The 17,951-nt window shown below is 43.8% G+C and overlaps 1 protein-coding gene across 1 annotated transcript in view; it reads right to left on the bottom strand.

Annotated features, from left to right (window-relative positions):
* Positions 1-15,487: 15,487 nt before the first annotated feature.
* Positions 15,488-17,951, bottom strand: part of LOC119965347 (gamma-aminobutyric acid receptor subunit alpha-6-like) — a 120,161-nt gene continuing 117,697 nt past the window's right edge. The window contains exon 9 of the mRNA XM_038795988.1: positions 15,488-16,731. Within this exon, the coding sequence (XP_038651916.1) occupies positions 16,654-16,731 (78 nt within the window). The 3' untranslated portion in view covers positions 15,488-16,653. The remainder of the gene's footprint in view (positions 16,732-17,951) is intronic.

Genomic DNA, 17,951 nt, shown 5'->3' with positions numbered 1-17,951 from the left:
TTTGATTAATTTAGTCCAAAACTCATCTCAAAAAGAATTGTCGTCTGTTGAATAGAAAATACATGGCGGAATTCTCCGTCCCTGAATCTAAATGTTCACGCAGGGGCAGAATTTGTGGGCTTCCACGACAGCAAAACTGGTATCGCATCTGGACCAATTCAGCAACCGTAGAGGGACTAGTACCAGCGCCACGTGGAACACAATCGATTCCAATGAGAAACGGTGCCGGATTTGCCAGATTTGTGATTGGCTCTCAGGAGGCTGACAAGCTGCAGCCGGATATAAAACTACACTCTCCACACACCCTCATCCCAGCCAACAAGATGGCACTGGTTGCGCTGGAGCACGACCATCCGGCTGATGGGCCAGCTGGGGCCAGAGGCACCTTTTTTCAAATCTTTATTATCACAAGTAAGCTGACATTAACACTGCAATGAAGTTACTGTGAAACGCCCCTAGTCGCCACATTCCAGCGCCTGTTCGGGTACACAGAGGGAGAATTCAGAATGTCCAAATTACCTAACAACACCTCTTTCAGGACTTGGAAGAGGAAACCAGAGCACCCGGAGGAAACCATGCAGACACGGGGAGAACGTGAAGACTCCGCACAGACAATGACCCAAGCCAAGAATCGAACCTGGGACCCTGGCGCTATGGAGCAACAGTGCTGCCCACTGGTGAGGGAGACAGGGAATGGGTGACCAAAAGGCAGAGAAAGAGCAGGAAGGCAGTGCAGGTGTCACCTGCGGTCATCTCCCTCCAAAACAGGTATACCGTTTTGGATACTGTTGGGGGAGATGACTCACCAGGGGAAGGCAGTAGTAGCCAGGCTCAAGGCACCGTGGCTGGCTCTGCTGCACAGACAGGCAGGAAAAAGACTGGCAGGGCTGTAGTCATAGGGGATTCAATCATAAGGGGAGTCGACAGGCGTTTCTGTGGTCGATAACGAGACACCCGAATGGTATGTTGCCTCCCGGGTGCACGGGTCGGGGATATCTCAGATCGGCTGCAGGACATACTGAAGGGGGAGGCTGAACAGCCAGCTGTTGTGGTATATATAGGCACCAACGATATAGGTAAAAAAACAGGATGAGGTCCTACAATCAGAATTTAGGGAGTTATGAGATAAGTTAAAAAGTAGGGCCTCAAAGGTAGTAATCAGGATTGCTACCAGTGCCACGAGACAGCCAGAGTAGAAATTCAAGAATAGTCAGAATGAATACGTGGCTTGAGAGATGGTGCAGGAGGGAGGGTTCAGATTTTTGGGACATTGGAACCGGTTCTGGGGGCGGTGGGACCATTACAAATCGGATGGTCTGCACCTGGGCAGGACTGGAACCAATGTCCTTTGGGGTGATTTTGCTAACACTGTTGGGGAGGTTTTTAACTAATGTGGCAGGGGGATGGGAACCAGATTAGGAAGTTAGAGGTCAGTAAATAGGCAGCAACTAAAGCCAGTAAGGTACTAGATAATAAACTCATTGTGACTAAGGGGAAGAGAAGACAGGGAAGAGATGATGAACACAAAGGGACAGGTGGTCTGAGGTGCATTTGTTTTAATGCGAGAAGTGTAGCAGGTAAGGAAGATGAACTTAGGGCTTGGATTAGTACCTGGGAATATGATGTTTTTGTTATTACTGAGACCTGATTGAGGGAAGGGCAAGATTGGCAACTAAATATCCCAGGGTATAGATGCTTCAGGAAGGATAGAAAGGGATGTAAAAGGGGTGGAGGAGCTGCATTACTGGTCAGAGATTATATCACAGCTGTGATTAAGGAGGGCACTATGGAGGATTCGAGCACTGAGGCAATATGGGTAGAGCTAAGAAATAGGAAGGGTGCAGTAACATTGTTGGGAATTTATTACAGGTACAAATATGGAGACAGATTATAGAAAAATGTAGGAGCAATAGGGTGGTCGTGATGGGAGATTTTAACTTCCCCAACATTGAATGGGACTCATGTAGTGTTGGAAGCGTAGATGGAGCAGAATTTGTAAAGAGAATCCAGGAGAGTTTTTTAGAGCAGTATGTAAATAGTCCAACTCGGGAAGGGGCCATACTGGACATGGTATTGGGGAACGATCCCGGCCAGGTGGTTGAAGTTTAAGTCGTTGATTACTTTGGGAATAGCGACCACAATTCTGTAAGTTTTAGAATACTCATGGACAAAGACGAGAGTGGTGCTAAAGAAAGAGTGCTAAATTGGGGAGAGGCCAAGTATAACAAAATTCAGCAGGAGCTAGGGAATGTGGATTGGGAACAGCTGTTTAAGGGTAAATCCACATTTGAAATGTGGGAGACTTTTAAGGAAAGGTTGATTAGAGTGCAGGACAGACATGTCCTGTGAAAATGAGGGATAGAAATGGCAAGATTAGGGAACCATGGATGACAGGTGGAATTGTGAGACTAGCTAAGATGAAAAAGGAAACATACATAAGATCTAGGCGACTTAAAACTGATTAAGCTTTGGAAGAATACCGGGAAAGTAGGACAAATCTCAAACGCGCAATAAAGAGGGCTAAAAGGGGTCATGAAACATTTTTGGCTAATAGGGTTAAGGAAAATCCCAAAGCCTTTTATTCATATATAAGGAGCAAGAGGGTAACTAGAGAAAGGATTGGCCCACTCAAAGATCTGGGAGCTAACGTCCATTGTACCCTAAAGGTGGCAACGCAGGTCGATAGAGTGGCCTGTTTCATGATTTTTAGAAGCACAAATGAACTTCGCCATTGGGAATTCCCCAGTGGAGGGTGAGATTGGCAGAGGTACTGTAGAATACCGGGTCAGGCCCACTAACAGTATGCAAGCAAAGTTTACTGTACGTGTGGAGTGGAACGCATTGACGCCGCTGTCGAGGCACTGGTGAATTACGGTTTGCCTGAAACCAGTGGCCGCTACAATTTCAGCGTCAGAACCGATTCTTCGCCCAATCGCATTTCCCGATTCCAGCATCAGCTGATGGAGTATCCCACCCGAAATCGTCAGAGATGAGACATCTTGCTTGTTTTAGAAAGAGCAGATTGTTGTTGCCATCAATTTGAAGGTATTGATCACCAGTAAATCTAATACAAAAATAACAAACATAAGAGTTTTGTTTGTTCATTGGATCAAGATTACATCCAATGGAGCTTCCAATGCTCTTTCATTTTGTACTCAGTTCCTTACTTAAAATTTTCCTCCTTATGTTTAAATACCATGACGACTTCATCCCTCCTTAGCTCTGCAGCCTCTTTGAACCCTGCAAACCTTTGAAAACGCTGTATTCCTGCATCTCTGGTTTGTATACATACCATACTTTCATTACCCACCATTGGCTGTCATGCCTTCTGCTGCCAAGGTTGCAAGCTCTGGCATTGCCTCCGTAATTCTTGCTCACTCTCTATATTTCTTTCAGACACTCATTGAGGAAACTTTTAATCTCTCATTTTAATATATACTTCTTTCACTCCATGTCATTTTTTTCCTGATCATACTCTTGCAAAGAGTCCTGGGACATCTTATTATGTTGAAAGTACTCGACAAAAAGCAAGTCGTTGTTGCCATACTTTGAAAGAAAATCATTTTTGGATGTCATATTTGCTGTTGGAAGCAAATAAATAGATGATTAAAAATTTACCCTGAAGTGTATTGAACATGACCCTGGTAAAGAGATCAGATGATGCTTGCTGGATATCTGTCGGCTTTTTCTGGTTTTCATTCAGGAAGGATTGTCAGTAATGAAGCATAATCATTGTTATCTTGAGTGTTGCTATAGAAGTGTTAAAGTGAATCATTATGTGGCTCATGGGGAATTCTGACAGCTTGTTAAATATTCTTGCAGCAGCAGAGGAGTCATTTCCAACAAGCAGAGAGACGTCAGGTTGGGGTGTAAATTTAATTCAACTGCTTCCCTCGGACAGGTTTTTTTCCATGGTGAGTGAGCGACAAAAAACTGCCATCTGGTGACAGTCCAAAGTTGCCCTAATGCCCGAGTCCAAAAGGCAGTAGGAGATGGATGTTTTCCTTGTGATAGACCTAAGGAAGCAATTCATTCTGTGACCTTTTCATGTACATCTCAACAACCTACTCAAGAGATTCTCCACAGAGCTGTCGATTTTCAGTGTTTCATGCTGACAGCACTTTGAGTGAAATATTCAGCAATTAGAAGGGGAGTGTTGATGGTAATGAAGGGGAGAAAAGTCAGCTGCAATAAGTGGAAGGAGGAAGGGATGGTAATGATGGGAGAAGGACTCGGGCAGATCTGGGAGTGATGATTGAGCCAAAAGAAAGGGACAGCTGACTGTTGTGCTTTCTGTTGGGATGGAAGGAAACTGTTGCTGTTAATTGGCAGAGAGTGGGCTGGGAGAGTTATTGCATGACCTGGGAAGGATGTGAGAGTAAAAGATTGAACGGAGGGATAGAAGGAATGTATCAACTTAGCTAGGTTGTAGAAGGAGAAGATTACCAGTGTGAATTGAGTGGGGGGGAGGAAATCGCTCTGGTATGAGTTGGAAGAGTTTGAGAGGAAGGCAAAGGTTTGTATAGTGTTGTCATACTAATATAAATACCAATCATTCATGAGGGGTTGTGGAAACACGTTGTGTGTTAATTTATTTAGAATAGGCACTTGAGAAAATTTAGAAAGATGTCAGCAGCAGAGCTGCACGTGTGTGCTCTACTCAAAGGCAAAAGTGAAACCAGGACTGTATCATATGATCACGGATTCACTAAATGCAGAAGGAGGTCATTTGGCCTATTGAGCCCACACCGACCGTCTGAAAGAACACCCTACCTAGCCCCACACCACTACCCTACATCCGTAACCCAATAATGCCATGTAACCTTTTGGATGACAAGGGGCAATTCAGCATGGCCAATCCACCTAGCCTGCACATCTTTGGACTGTGGAGGAAACCCACGAAGACACAGGGAGAATGTACGAACTCCATACAGAGGGCAGCATGGTTACACAAGTGGATATCACTGTGGTTCATGGCACCAGGGTCCCAGGTTCAATTCCCCGCTGGGTCACTGTCTGAGCGGAGTCTGCACGTTCTCTCCGTGTCTGCGTGGGTTTCCTCCGGGTGCTCTGGTTTCCTCCCACAATCCAAAGACGTGCAGGTTAGGTGGATTGACCATGATAAATTGCCCTTAGTGACCAAAAAGTTGAGGAGGGGTTATTGGGTTACGGGGATAGGTTGGAAGTGAGGATTTAAGTGGGTCGGTATAGACTCGATGGGCCGAATGGTCTCCTTCTGCTCTGTATGTTCTATGTTCATACACACTGTGACTCTAGGTTTGAATTGAATTTAGGTCCCTTGCGCTGTGAGGGAGCAGTGCTAACCAGTTGCCACCGTGCCGCTCATGCACATTTCCCTTCTCCTGATGTCATGCTGCCGGCCCCTAAAGGCATGTTACAATCGCCCCTTTCTTTTTAAAGTTACATCCTGCCCTCCAAAGAGGTATAGTTGTATGCAATACATATTCATGTTTAGTTACCATTGAGTAAGTATATGGAACTGAAGAATCAGTGAGTCTCTAAAACATAGAGGTAATCTGATAGTCTGCCCAAATCTTGCAAAGATTACCTTGTCTGGAATTGTTTTAATTATTCACAGTGATATGTGGATTTGTCATTGTTCACAGTGATATGTGGATTTGTCATTCTTGGATGTTATTCCTGGTTGCATTTGGGATCTTGTCCTTGATGGAATAGAACTTTACGATGCTTGAGAAGCTAGAATAGATCAGATTTGTCTGTGGTTATCCCTAACAATTGTGATTTGTGTGTAATAGCTTCATGGGGCCTTGGTTCTGAACAAATTCTCGTCATCTCGGCTGGTTGCCACATACCTTCTGTGGGATCCTGGGTCTGAATTTGTTGTCCCAACTCAAAATTTGGTAATTCTGTACTATATTTTTATTCTGCACGTTAGTCATCTTCATTTGCAAGTTTAAATGTTGATCCCTAATTTATGACAGAGTAGAATGGTTAAGAGTTTGTATATTGGTACGTATCGATCTGCCAAACATGCGCTCTGCCAATGATGTAATAGTTGCACTTAAAGGTATGATTCTCAGATGTAACATTGCAATGTGTAGATCTTGCTTATTCAATCTACATTTGAGAATTATAGGTTTTACCATGTAAGAGTAATTTGTTCAACTGGGCCATTAGATCCACTGTGATGAGGAGAAGAAATGGTGTGATTGATACTCCACTTCTCACAAATATCCTGAAACAGATAACCAATAAATTGTAATGATTTCTCTGGGCACAATAAATAAACTGAATTGTTGTGACAATTGTGCTTAACGTATTGTGCAATTGTTGAATAATGGGGTACTTGGTAAAGTCGTTGATGATGACGATGAAATCAGTATCATGGACATGAAAGAGAATAGATGCGATTTTGTTCAAAAGGTGGGCCGGAACATCATGCATGATCAATGATGCTTTGTATGAACTTGGCAAAATGTTCTAGACATGCCTCATACTTTTTAACAATGGCTTCAATGTCATTATTCATACCGAGGTAAGTTCAATGAAATCACACGATGAGTGATTGGAATGAACTTACATCTCTTTGATGTAGTCAATATTTACAAACATTGGTGTTTCAACACTTAGCCCACTGTAGTGTGAAAGAAATGAATCAAAGCTGCAAATGGTTTGTAGAAGCTGTCATTCACAGACCACTACTAGAAAGCTATGAATGGCCTGCAGCTAAAGGATCTGTGAGGACCAGATACAGGTCACAGCTGCTGTCCTTCCACGAATGGACACATGGATCTGCAAGGTAAGTGTTCCAACTCTAATTCTTATCACTGGCCCTGTCTGGACTACTCTATAGCTTCCATACAAGGGTCTATTTTCTACGGGAGGAAGTATGTGTGGGGTGTGGTCTGTGGGGGAAGTCCCTCCAGGAAGGAGGTCCCTGTGGAGATCTTCCTATTACAGTGGTCCCTGTGGGGTAGTTTTCCTATTACAGGGTTCCCTGTTGGGGGTCTCCCTATTACAGGTTCCCTGTGGGGAGGTCTCGCTATTAAAGGGATTCTGGGCAGGGTGGGTAATTGCCGTACTTGGGGGGCACCCAGACAATCCGGGGCTGGGGTCTGCTGTACAGTGCGAGGGGTTCGGTGCTGATTTGCGGTGGGAGGAGGGTGGTTGGCAGTGGGACCTCGCAATTGAGCCGCCCGCTCAAACTGACTGCCTGATAGTGCAATTCCATGCCTTGCATAAATTTGCATAGCATGGAACGTTGAATGGCTTATCAGTTTGCACTCCCAGGGGAATCGTAAACCAGTTACAATTCAGCTCCAGCAGGAAAACTCTCCGATTCTGAGGCTATGTCCCCACGCCGGCGTGCGAACAGTGGCATTTTATGTCAGGCAAAATGGCGTAAAACGGCCACCGATCCTCTGTTTGGTTGGGGGTTAGCATGTCGGCAGCGTAGACCACCCAGTTCTAGCTGCTAATATGGCCCAGAGAATTGCCAGGTCCATGGCCGTGCATGCGCACGTCGGCGGCCTGCAGCAGCCGTGCTGTACGACACAGCGGTGGCCGCTCACGGACCCAACCCGCAAAATAGTGGCCCCCCCATTTGGCCATTTCGCACTCCCCGGACCACCCCCCACTCCCCCACAGTTCCCCCAGTCCCTGATAAAGTCCCCCCTGCCCGCGGATCGGCAATCCCCCGACTGTGTCGGCGCTGGACTGAGTCCGCAGCCGCCACACCGAGTTCTCGATGAATGAGACCACATGCGACCGACGCTGTCGGGAACTCAGCTGGTCTGGGGCGCAGAACCGGGGACGGGCCTCGGGCAATGTCCCGAGGACATCAATACGTCACGCAGCGTGCTCAGAGAGTACGCAACTTTGGAGGTGCTGGAGCATCGCGAAAGCAGCGCCGGCCGCGATTCGGTCGGGTACATTCATTCTCCGGCCGATCGACGAACCTAATTCTGCCATCAGTGACTGGAGAATCCAGCCCTTAGTCTCTCAACCGTAGAATTCCACCTGTAATTTTGGAGTTGGTTGATTTAGTTCAAAGGGAGACAAATACAAGTTGTACAAATTGTAAGCAAGTGTGGCAAACATAGGGGGCGGGATTCTTTGCCTGCGGGATTCTCCGTTTTGCCGGCACCCGGGGGGGGTTTCCCGCTGGTGTGTGGCTGCCCCACAATGGGAAACCCCATTGACCGGCCGGCGTAACGGAGAATCCCGCCGGCAGGTCAGGGTAGAAATGTGGCACGGCGGGGCGGAGGATCCAGCTCAGGGTAAGTTTGCTTTTAAAATATAAGGGTTAAAATAAAGCAAGCAGTTTGATCAGACTGCAGGAAACAATAGAGGGCAAGAGATCAATGGAAAGGAACACATTTAAGAAAAGACTGAAGCCTGTGTGAGGGGGTAGCTGCCTAGGATCTGCTAGAAGACAGCATGGTAACTGTTCTGCTTTCCCAGAAGACTGTATGAACAAGGCCCAACCTTGCTGCCAGCCTCAGTGGTCACCCCAGGAGCAAAAGGCCACTGCGTGTCAAAATTAATGGAACTCTATAGGTTGAAAATCTAAAAAGTTTGTTACCAAGCAGAAAAGGGACGGTTCACTCTGAGTAAAGTTTAAGTTAAGATCTTTTGACACTATTTTAAAGTACTGTTTATTGTGTGAAGCCATTCTTGTGTTTAAGTGTACTTTTAAATTTTTTCTTCATCTTTTCAAATAAAACTTTACTTTAATATAAAATTGTTACAAATGGTCAGAGATGTCATTTCCTGATTTCAGGACACCTCCTCAAAATATCAAATTGCAAATGGTTTTGGCAGATTTGTGATTTGGACTACTCAGTATTTTCCATCAGCCATGCCTTAACAACCAAAATAAAGGTACCTATGAGAGTATGAACACAGAGCTGGCTATGGTGAACTGAGAAACTCAGTGAAAAGGTGTGACAGAGTTTCAGTGGCATACTTTTATGGAGATATTCAACTCTCAGCAACGATTTATCCCAGTGAGAACAAAAGGCTCTTTGACAAGGATGTGTCATCCATGACTAACTGACAAAAGCAGCATTGGCAGAAACACTGTACAAATCTGCAAAGATTAGTGGTAGGTCAGAGGATTGGACAGGCTTTAAAGACCAGAAAGAATGACTCAAAAGCTAATAAAGAGTCAAAATGCAGAGTACAAAAGAAAGGTAGCTAAGAATATAAAAACAGACATAAAAGTTTTTATAAGTATTTGGATAGGAACAGAGTAACTAAAGCTAGTGTTGGTCCTCCAGAGAGTGCGACTGGGGAATTGATAACTTCAAACTAAGATATGGCGGAGACGTTGAGCAGGTATTTTGTTCCTGTCTTCACATTGGCACACTTAGAAAACTTCCCAAGGATAATTGAAAACCAAGAGGCGAACTGGAAGGAGGAACTTGAAACTATCACCATCACCAGGGAAAGGGTGCAAGGAAAACTGTTAGACCTAAAGGCTGACAAATTCCCAGGACTGGGCGGCCTGCATCTTGTTGTCTTAAAAGAAGTGATAGCATAGATAGTAGATGCTTTGCTGATAAGATTCCAAAATTCCTCAGCTTCTGGAAGGATCCCTGTGGTATGGAAAATAGTTAATTTAACACCTTTATTCAAGAGAAGGAGTGGGCAGAAAGTAGGAAACTATAGGCAGTTAGCCTAACATCTGGCATAGGGAAGATACCAGCATGCATGATGAAGGTGGTTATAGCGAGATACTTGGAAAATCACGATGTGATCAGGCAGATTGCTTGCCCTGACTCATGCTCACTCATTGTGGTTTGGTTCAATCTGCAAATTCTACCACTTTACATTAAACACAAGCACAAGCTGTTAACACAAATTAGAACCCTCGGTGTCACAGCACAGATCTCAGATACTTCACAGTCTGATTGTCACATGTCTACATCTTGATAGTAACCTTTAAATAATTTCTTAAAAAATAAGCCAAGCACGGTAGCACAGTGGTTAGCACAGTTGCTTCACAGCTTCAGGGTCCCAGGTTCGATTCCCGGCTTGGGTCACTGTCTGTGTGATGTTTGCACGTTCTCCCTGGGGCTGCTTGGTTTCCTCCGGGTGCTCTGGTTTCCTCCCACAGTCCAAAGATGTGCGGGTTAGGAAGATTGCCCATGCTAAATTTCCCTTAGTGTCCAAAAAGGTTAGATGGGATTATTGGGTTACGGGGATAGGGTGGAGGTATGGGCTTAAATGGGGTGCTCTTTGCAAGGGCCGGTGGAGACTTGATAGCCTCCTTCTGCACTGTATAGTCTATGATTCTTTAATTACTAGGTTAAATTCTACAATTTGGCCATAAATATGAGAGACATTCACAGGCAAATATCATTGGAATTTTCTTCGCTATTACAATGTGCGTGAGTTTGTCTTTTCAGGTGTTTTTGGAAAAGTCCTTACAGATGTTCATCTGAGATTTAGACTGTATTCTAAATAATTTCTATTTGAAGAACTTATTATAATTCTTTTTTTAGGTTCAATTCTCAATATCAATTGCTGCCTTAAATTCTTTTCCTGTCAAATTTCATTCATTCCATTGTGAACAGGTCTCCTATAGAAGTAAGTTCATACATAACACACACCTGTCTTTGCTAAACTTCAGCCTGTTACTTGTGGCTCTTTCTAGTTCCTGGCTACTTTTCTTGCTGTTCTTATGAATGGATTTCAAATAATGGTTATGTCCATGCTTATGTCAGTACTATTTATCTGTCTAAACAACAAATTATATACTTCAGTAGCAGAAAACACGCTAAATGGAGCCCAGTCATCAATCATCTGGCTCCTTTATGTTCTGTGAATCACCAATGCCACTTGATCACTGAACTATTTTAACTCACTGAGGTGAGTTAGCTGGTGTGTGAAGGTGAAAAATTAGTGATGGTGAAGCTGACAATGTGTTTGAATGGTTTGTGGAACAATAATACAGGCAAGAAATCTTTGCAACAAGTTGTATTTGGGCTGGAATCCAAAAACATGATTTAGTGAATTCCCCTTTGTGTACCCAAACCAATGCCAGAATGTGGCAACTTGGGGCTTTTCCCAGTAACTTCATTGCAGTGTTAATGTAAGCCTACTTGTGACAATAAGGATTATTATATTATTATTATAAAGTGAGTTCTAAGTTGCCAGACCCTTGTCCTTCTCTTTCACTAAACCCCGTCTCAACATCTGATGGCACCGGACCATCCAAATTCACAGTACCCCCAGCAACCCTTGACAGCACCTTGGAGGAGAACTCTGAGGAAAGAGGCATCATACCCATCACCTGCATCATCCACCAGCACAGAGACTCACCTCGGTGAGCAATCATAGCAGACAGGCTTCTGGGTCACTATGAGGTGAGCACCACAAAGCAGCTGATGTACATCAGGTGGAGACAGAAACATCCTAGGAATTGGGCAGTCGGAGGTCACTGGATCCCAGGAAACAGCTGGTCCCCAGGCACATACGAAGCCTCCGGAAAGTATTCTCTCATAGTTGCTGGAGATGCAAAGGCAGAGCCAGGAAATCCAGGAGGGGTTGTCAACAACATTTGTGCAACTGCAAGCTCTTGAGAGGTTATGCGGGTGTGAAATACAGTGTCAACAAACTATCTCAATCAGTGCTATGAAGCAGATAGCAGCTAGCTGAACGTCAGAGTCTTGTAAAAGTTAATGCAATGTGTAATCAAAGAGACTCCCAAAGACTCCCTAACTAAAGGGACCCCCCCCCCCCCACTGATTCCCCAGAGAGAGAGAGAGATACCCACCTTTGTCTAAAATATGTAGTTTCACAGCAAACCCATATGGTGCAGTAATATTGCAGCAGCTAACCAGAAGACTGTGGATCAAAACAGGCAGCAGGACAGGGATAAAAAGAAGGAACACAGGGCAGGCCAAAGGTTTTACAACAACATCCTAATAGATTACAATGAATTAAAATGCATATAAATCATGTTCTTGCCCTTTCTAGGTGAGATCCAGAGCATGCCAGCACGAAGGGACTGAGAAGATTGCAAACTGATTTGCGCCCAACGCAAATCCCTTTTTGGGCCTTATGCCACATTTTCTCAACATAACAGGATTTGCTCCAGTATAGTGTGGCTAGAAATATGCCCCCAGGGCATTGTTGCATGAATACTTTGTACACTATTAGGTTTGCTTTTGTTAAAAAATGTGGGGCGGGATTCCCCATCCCACCAGCCTCATTTTCTGGCACTGCACCCCCCCCCCCCACCAGCAGCGAGATTCTCCGTTGCCAAAGCCAGCTAATGAGGAACCCGCAGGCATGGGTGCATGGCTGGCAAAACAAAGGGCGCGATTCTCCGCTGCCCACAATGGGTCAGAGAATAGTGGGAGGGCCTTCCCGACATTTTTCCCGACCTCCCGCTATTCCCCCCGACCCCCCCCCCATGGCCGCCCCACGACACAAATCGCTGCTCGCCGTTTTTTACGACGAACAGCGATTCTCCTCTGGCCGATGGGCCGAGTTCCCAGGCCTTTCCGGCCGTTTTCACGAACGCAAACACACCTGCTCTCACCATTCGTGAAAACGGCCGCAAAGCGCCGTTCCGGACAACCATGGCACCGATTGGCACGGCCGCACCACGATCCGATCGGTCCGATACCCGCACACCCTTTGTTCCTCCGCCGCCCCGCGGGGCGGCTGAGGGGCATGACGGCCCGCGTATGCGTGGGTTTGACGCATATGCATGATGACGTCATCCACGCATGCGCGGGTTGGAGCTGTCCAATCCACGCATGCGCGGCTGACGTCATGGTGCGCGTCAGTCACCATGACGCTTGGCGCGTGGGCTTAGCGACGGTCGCTAAGCCCGCGATGCCGTGCTTCGCAGGGCCGCGCTGCTAGCCCCGCCCGGGGGGGAGAATCGGGTCCCGGGAGGGGGCGCGGAGGCTGCCGTGAAACACGGCCAGTTCCACGGCAGCCTTTACGACTCTCCGCATTTGCGGAGAATCGCACCCAAAGGATCACACCGACGGAGAATCCCGCAGGTGAAATTTGGTGGTGTAGTTCTATTGGTTATAACAAGGGATGGGATTCTTCGCCCCGCTGCACCAGATTTCTGGTGCGGCACGTTGTCGGGATTTTCCATTTCGTTAGCTGGTCAATGGGGTTTTCCATTGTGGGGCATCCTCCTGCCATTGGGAAACCCGGGCTGCCAGCAAAACGGAAAATCCCGACGGTAGAGAATTGAGCCCAAAGTGTTTGCATGTCTCTTTAAATGTTAATAGTCCATAACAGAACTGTAACAATGTCTCCTTAAACATCTGACCACCGTTTCGGCCCTATTTTTCCTTTTAATTTATTTACCCAACCTACTTTAGCCAACTCTGCCTTCATACCCTTGTAATTGCCTTTATTTTTCGTTTTAGACAATAGTTATGGATGTACATTTTCCACTCAGTCTGAATGTGAAATTCTAGAATGTATGACCACTCTTGCCTCGAGGATCGTTTTCTATGAGGTCTTTAATTAATCCTGTCCCATCACACGTTATCAGATCCAAAATAGCCTTATTCCTGCTAGGTTCCCAAAAGTATTGTTTTATGAAATGTCTGGAATACAATCTATGAGCTCATCTTTTAGGCTACTTTTGCCAGTTTGATTTGTCACCCATGATTATTGCAGTAGTTTTCTTGACATTATTTTTTTGTGTATACTCTGCCCTAGTGCGCAGCTACTATGAGGATCCTATTAACGACTGCCTTTCCTTTGCTTTTATCGCCAACAAAACTGTTTCGACATTAGGTAGATTTCCTGCCACAAGTACCAAGTCTTCTATCACACCTTTTGCCCGCTTCATACTGTCGTGTCTGTTGGTCAGACTCAGTGAAATTGTGGCATCATCCTTTTTGCCTCTGTCAAGCCTTCCGTCTTCTTTAGCTGCCTCTGTCACCCTTTGATAAACAAAAATACTCAGCAGATCTGGCCCTCCCCAGATGCTGTCAGACCTGCTGAGCATTTCCAGCAATTATGATTTATATTTCAGTGTTTGTGCATTCAGAGTATGTTGCTTTTCTATGTTAAAACTTTTTGTAATTGTAATGAACTCCAATTGGCTTTATTGATTGGCCAATTGGAGTATGAGCTCTCTCAATGATAGCTCATTGAGGGGGCCCATATAAGCACCTGTGTAGGCTTTGTGAGCCAGTCTTAAATTGACTGGACTGCTAGCAGCACTGTTTGGAGCTGCTCCTGTAATATCGTTATTGTAAATAAATATTGGTGTGGTGACGGAACTCCTGCCTCCCGTGGATTATTACAGTAATGTGGTTCAAAACAGCCATGAAACATTCAACCAAAATAGCTATCAGTTAATTCACGGGTTAAACACAGTTCCATACCTATTGCAGCTCCTTCAGCCTGTTGTTGCAATCGCCAGCCAGTACCATCTTTTTAAAGGTTTACTCTAATTTTCATAACCCTTGTATTTTTAATTTTACATAATTTTTTACACCGATTCCAGTTCCAATGGATATGGCAAATGATGGGCCCATGAAATTTGCTATCAGAACATGGAACTCATTTGCCATTAATGAAGAAGCTGAGCAACTTCTCACGTGGAATTCCTAGAGCAGATCGGTTTTATTTTAACAAATTAATGACCTCCTGGCTCTTTGTTATTAACACAAAGAATACAAGACGTTAATTTCACCGATGTTATTTTACAAATGACTGCAGGATTCAATCCTCAATTTGCTTAAGTGGTGTGAATAACCTCATTTCAGATTGTACTGAATATGGAATACAATGACACCAAAAGGACATTAAAGGCAGATAGAGAGGTAAAAAATACAAGAAGAAGCCGATGATTCGATATATTCTTTGTTCATTATTCTTTCATCGCTTCTCGTCAATGTGAGTTCAAAAAGCAGTTTTTCAGCAAAAACAGTGTTACTTCGGTGGCTGCTGTTACCATTTTTATTCTCCTTATCTCTGGAGAACATTAATGTCTTGTTATGTAACCATCAAATTTTACAGATGCTTTAACATAAATGAAGTAATTTATTGGTCCCTGTCATAAAGGATTAGGTGTATTTAAGATTCACATATTAAAGTCAGATTTAAGCCCAATATAGCACTTACAACACATTTTAAATTAACACAATATTACACTTTGTGGAAGCAATAAGCACCATACTCATCTCCTCAGCAAGACATGACATTCTGGTGACACCAAACTATAATACAAACAGTTAAACAAGAGAACCAAGGATACCAAAGTGTCTTTCTTTTTATTGATGTAGATTATGTAATTGTTTGTATAGTTTATATTTTTGCAATTATATTATACTTCATGGTGGCACAGTCATTCGCACTGCTGCCACACAGTTCCAGGGATCCAGATTCAATTCCAGCCTGGGGTGACTGTCTGTGTGGAGTTTGCACTTTCTCCCCTTGTATGCGTGGGTTTCCTCCGGGTGCTCCCGTTTTCTCCCACAGTCCAAAGGTATGCAGATAAGGTGGATTGGCCATGCTAAATTGCCCCTTAGTGTCCAAAGGTTAGGTGGGGTTACAATGATAGGGCAGGGTATTGGGCCTAGGGTGCTCTTTAGGAGGGTTGGTGCAGACTTAACGGGCAGAATGGCTTGCTTCTGCATTCCCGGGATTCTATGTTAGTTCCCATGTTGGTTGAAAATGTATTTTAATGTTATATGTCAATGTGGTGATATAATATTTAATGACAATAGAATTTTCTGATGATCAATGGTAAATAGTGTGCTAGAATGCAATTTACATTGTTGGATTGTGTGTCTGTAAACAAATATTAGCAAAGCTTTGTCAAACACTTTATTGTAATACTGGTAGCCCTTTAATTTGACAGGTGGTTAGCAGCAGGGTTACATTACGACTGGTTTTGCTGCCAACAAATATTGCCCAAGGCACACTGTTCCTTCAGAATAAATTAAAATGAAATAATGTACAGAGCAGAGTTATTGTCCTGTAATCGCCTGCAGATTAAATTCCAGTAATCTTGCAGTGATTATGTCACAAATGTAATTTTTCAGTGCAAGTGTCATTACACATCAATTGAATGCAGTATCTTAGTCATTCATATTGGCTGTGATGTCCACTTAAAGAAACTAACAACGGCAAACGTGACATTTATAAGTTTAAAAATAATTTTGAAAAGTAAATGCAATTCCCTATATATTGACAATGATTGCATGCTCTGATTACAGTGAATTGCAATTTCATTTTGAGGGCCACCTGATAATCAATCACTTAAACTCCATTGTTCTGCCTAAACTGTTACCGGAATCTCTCGATGCGATTACTTCTATTATTTTATGGAAGTCTTAGAAGGGGGAAAAGTAAACAAAAAGTGCAATACTTCAGGGTCATATACTGCCATTGTTTTTTATGACTGAACTTCAAACCTAGAATCACTGATTGACTAGATTATTGTGATAGAAACAGAACCAAAAGATGTATGGCATTGTCATTAATGTAACTACAAACAGCAATTTGTATTATTTATCTGATTATTTTGTACAATATTTTTAAAAAACATTTAAACTCTGTCAGTGACAAAATTAGAGAAGCTAATGGATGAATGGTGCACAGGGGTTGACCTGGCATATTCTCAGTTGAAATGACATGATCACTGAAATACCCCAGGATAATAGTTGTATGTTAATTCAGCTTCCTTGCACCATGAAGGTCCAGTAACTCCTGAATGTCAATTCCTGTCACATCATTAAAAGGAAGTATCTGGACAAAAGAACAACAAAAAGAATATTCATCAAAACACTGCAGGGGTTAAATTAAACCACGTAGCCACAAAGCAGGCCGATAAGGCTTAAAAATGGCGTCAGACATGTACGGGCACACTTACAATAGGAAATGCATAAAACATCATCTTGTTAAAGAGTTTTGTGAACCATGCCTAATGGCCAAGCAGAGCAGCATGTGTGCAATGTTCATTTCAGGCCACTCTTGCTACACACCAACCAGCAACCTTAACCTTACAGGTCTGAACCTGGTATTAAGCAAAATGAAGGATATTCCTCAACCCTGCTATGCAAGTGGGTTATAAATCATTTTATAGGTTAGTTGTTGAGTTATTTCTTCTGGCTGCTGGTCAAATTGCATGCCTTTTTTGAAGGTTTCCTATGCTTGGCTTAAATTTGACACTGGCTGGTCTTGTGATACTTGTTTGTAATCATATGAAATATTGTGTTGATAGAGGTTGCTCCCAGGCATGGTCCGGTTGGCATCTGGTAATTGAAAAAGACGAGGAGTTTGAAGAGAAACTATGTGGAGAAGGACTAGTTGCTAGAACGGGGCGGAAATGAAGAGGGAAATACAAAAGGAAGTGGAGGAAGAAGAAGGAAGGCTACAAAGTTGACACCTTTATGCCTGGACTCTGTATGATCCGGTTATTTATAATAATACAAGTAACCTCAGCTAAATCTCCCCATTCATCAACAGTCCCACACTGCTTACATTTCCTTTCTTTTATTATTGACCATCACATCACCCTCTTACTGATAACACAAAAAAAGTGACAGGAAATCTCATTCATAATCCAATTATGTCACTTTGCTCACTAAATATGTGTACAAAATTGTGCATTCCTTTTTTATTTATCTTCCCTGTCCCTTGACCTTATCTTGTGCAAGGATAAAGCATTTTCCCAGTGGCTGCAACATGGGATGTGGAAGGCTGCTTACCTTCAATTGAAGTGAATGCAGATGCCCTTGAAGAGCTTTCTTAGCTGAGACACCCTGATTTCAGGCTTCGCCCCCTTGACCTGGCCAACAGCAGTCCAGGCTGTTAAGTAATGTTTAATTTGAAACTGTGTCTGTATTGTGCTAAGAGTGTTTATGATGTGACAAGCAAACTGAGCTTAAAGAGGGACTGAGTTGTTGCTTAGCAACTGGGGCCACATTTAAGTTAGGAAGACCTTTTGAGCTTTGTTTTAACTGGAT

This window comes from Scyliorhinus canicula, chromosome 4 (assembly GCF_902713615.1).
Source record: "Scyliorhinus canicula chromosome 4, sScyCan1.1, whole genome shotgun sequence".
Classification (NCBI taxonomy): Eukaryota; Metazoa; Chordata; class Chondrichthyes; order Carcharhiniformes; family Scyliorhinidae; genus Scyliorhinus; species Scyliorhinus canicula.
Note: the sequence above shows the minus strand (reverse complement) of the source record. Positions and strands in the feature narration are given on the sequence as shown.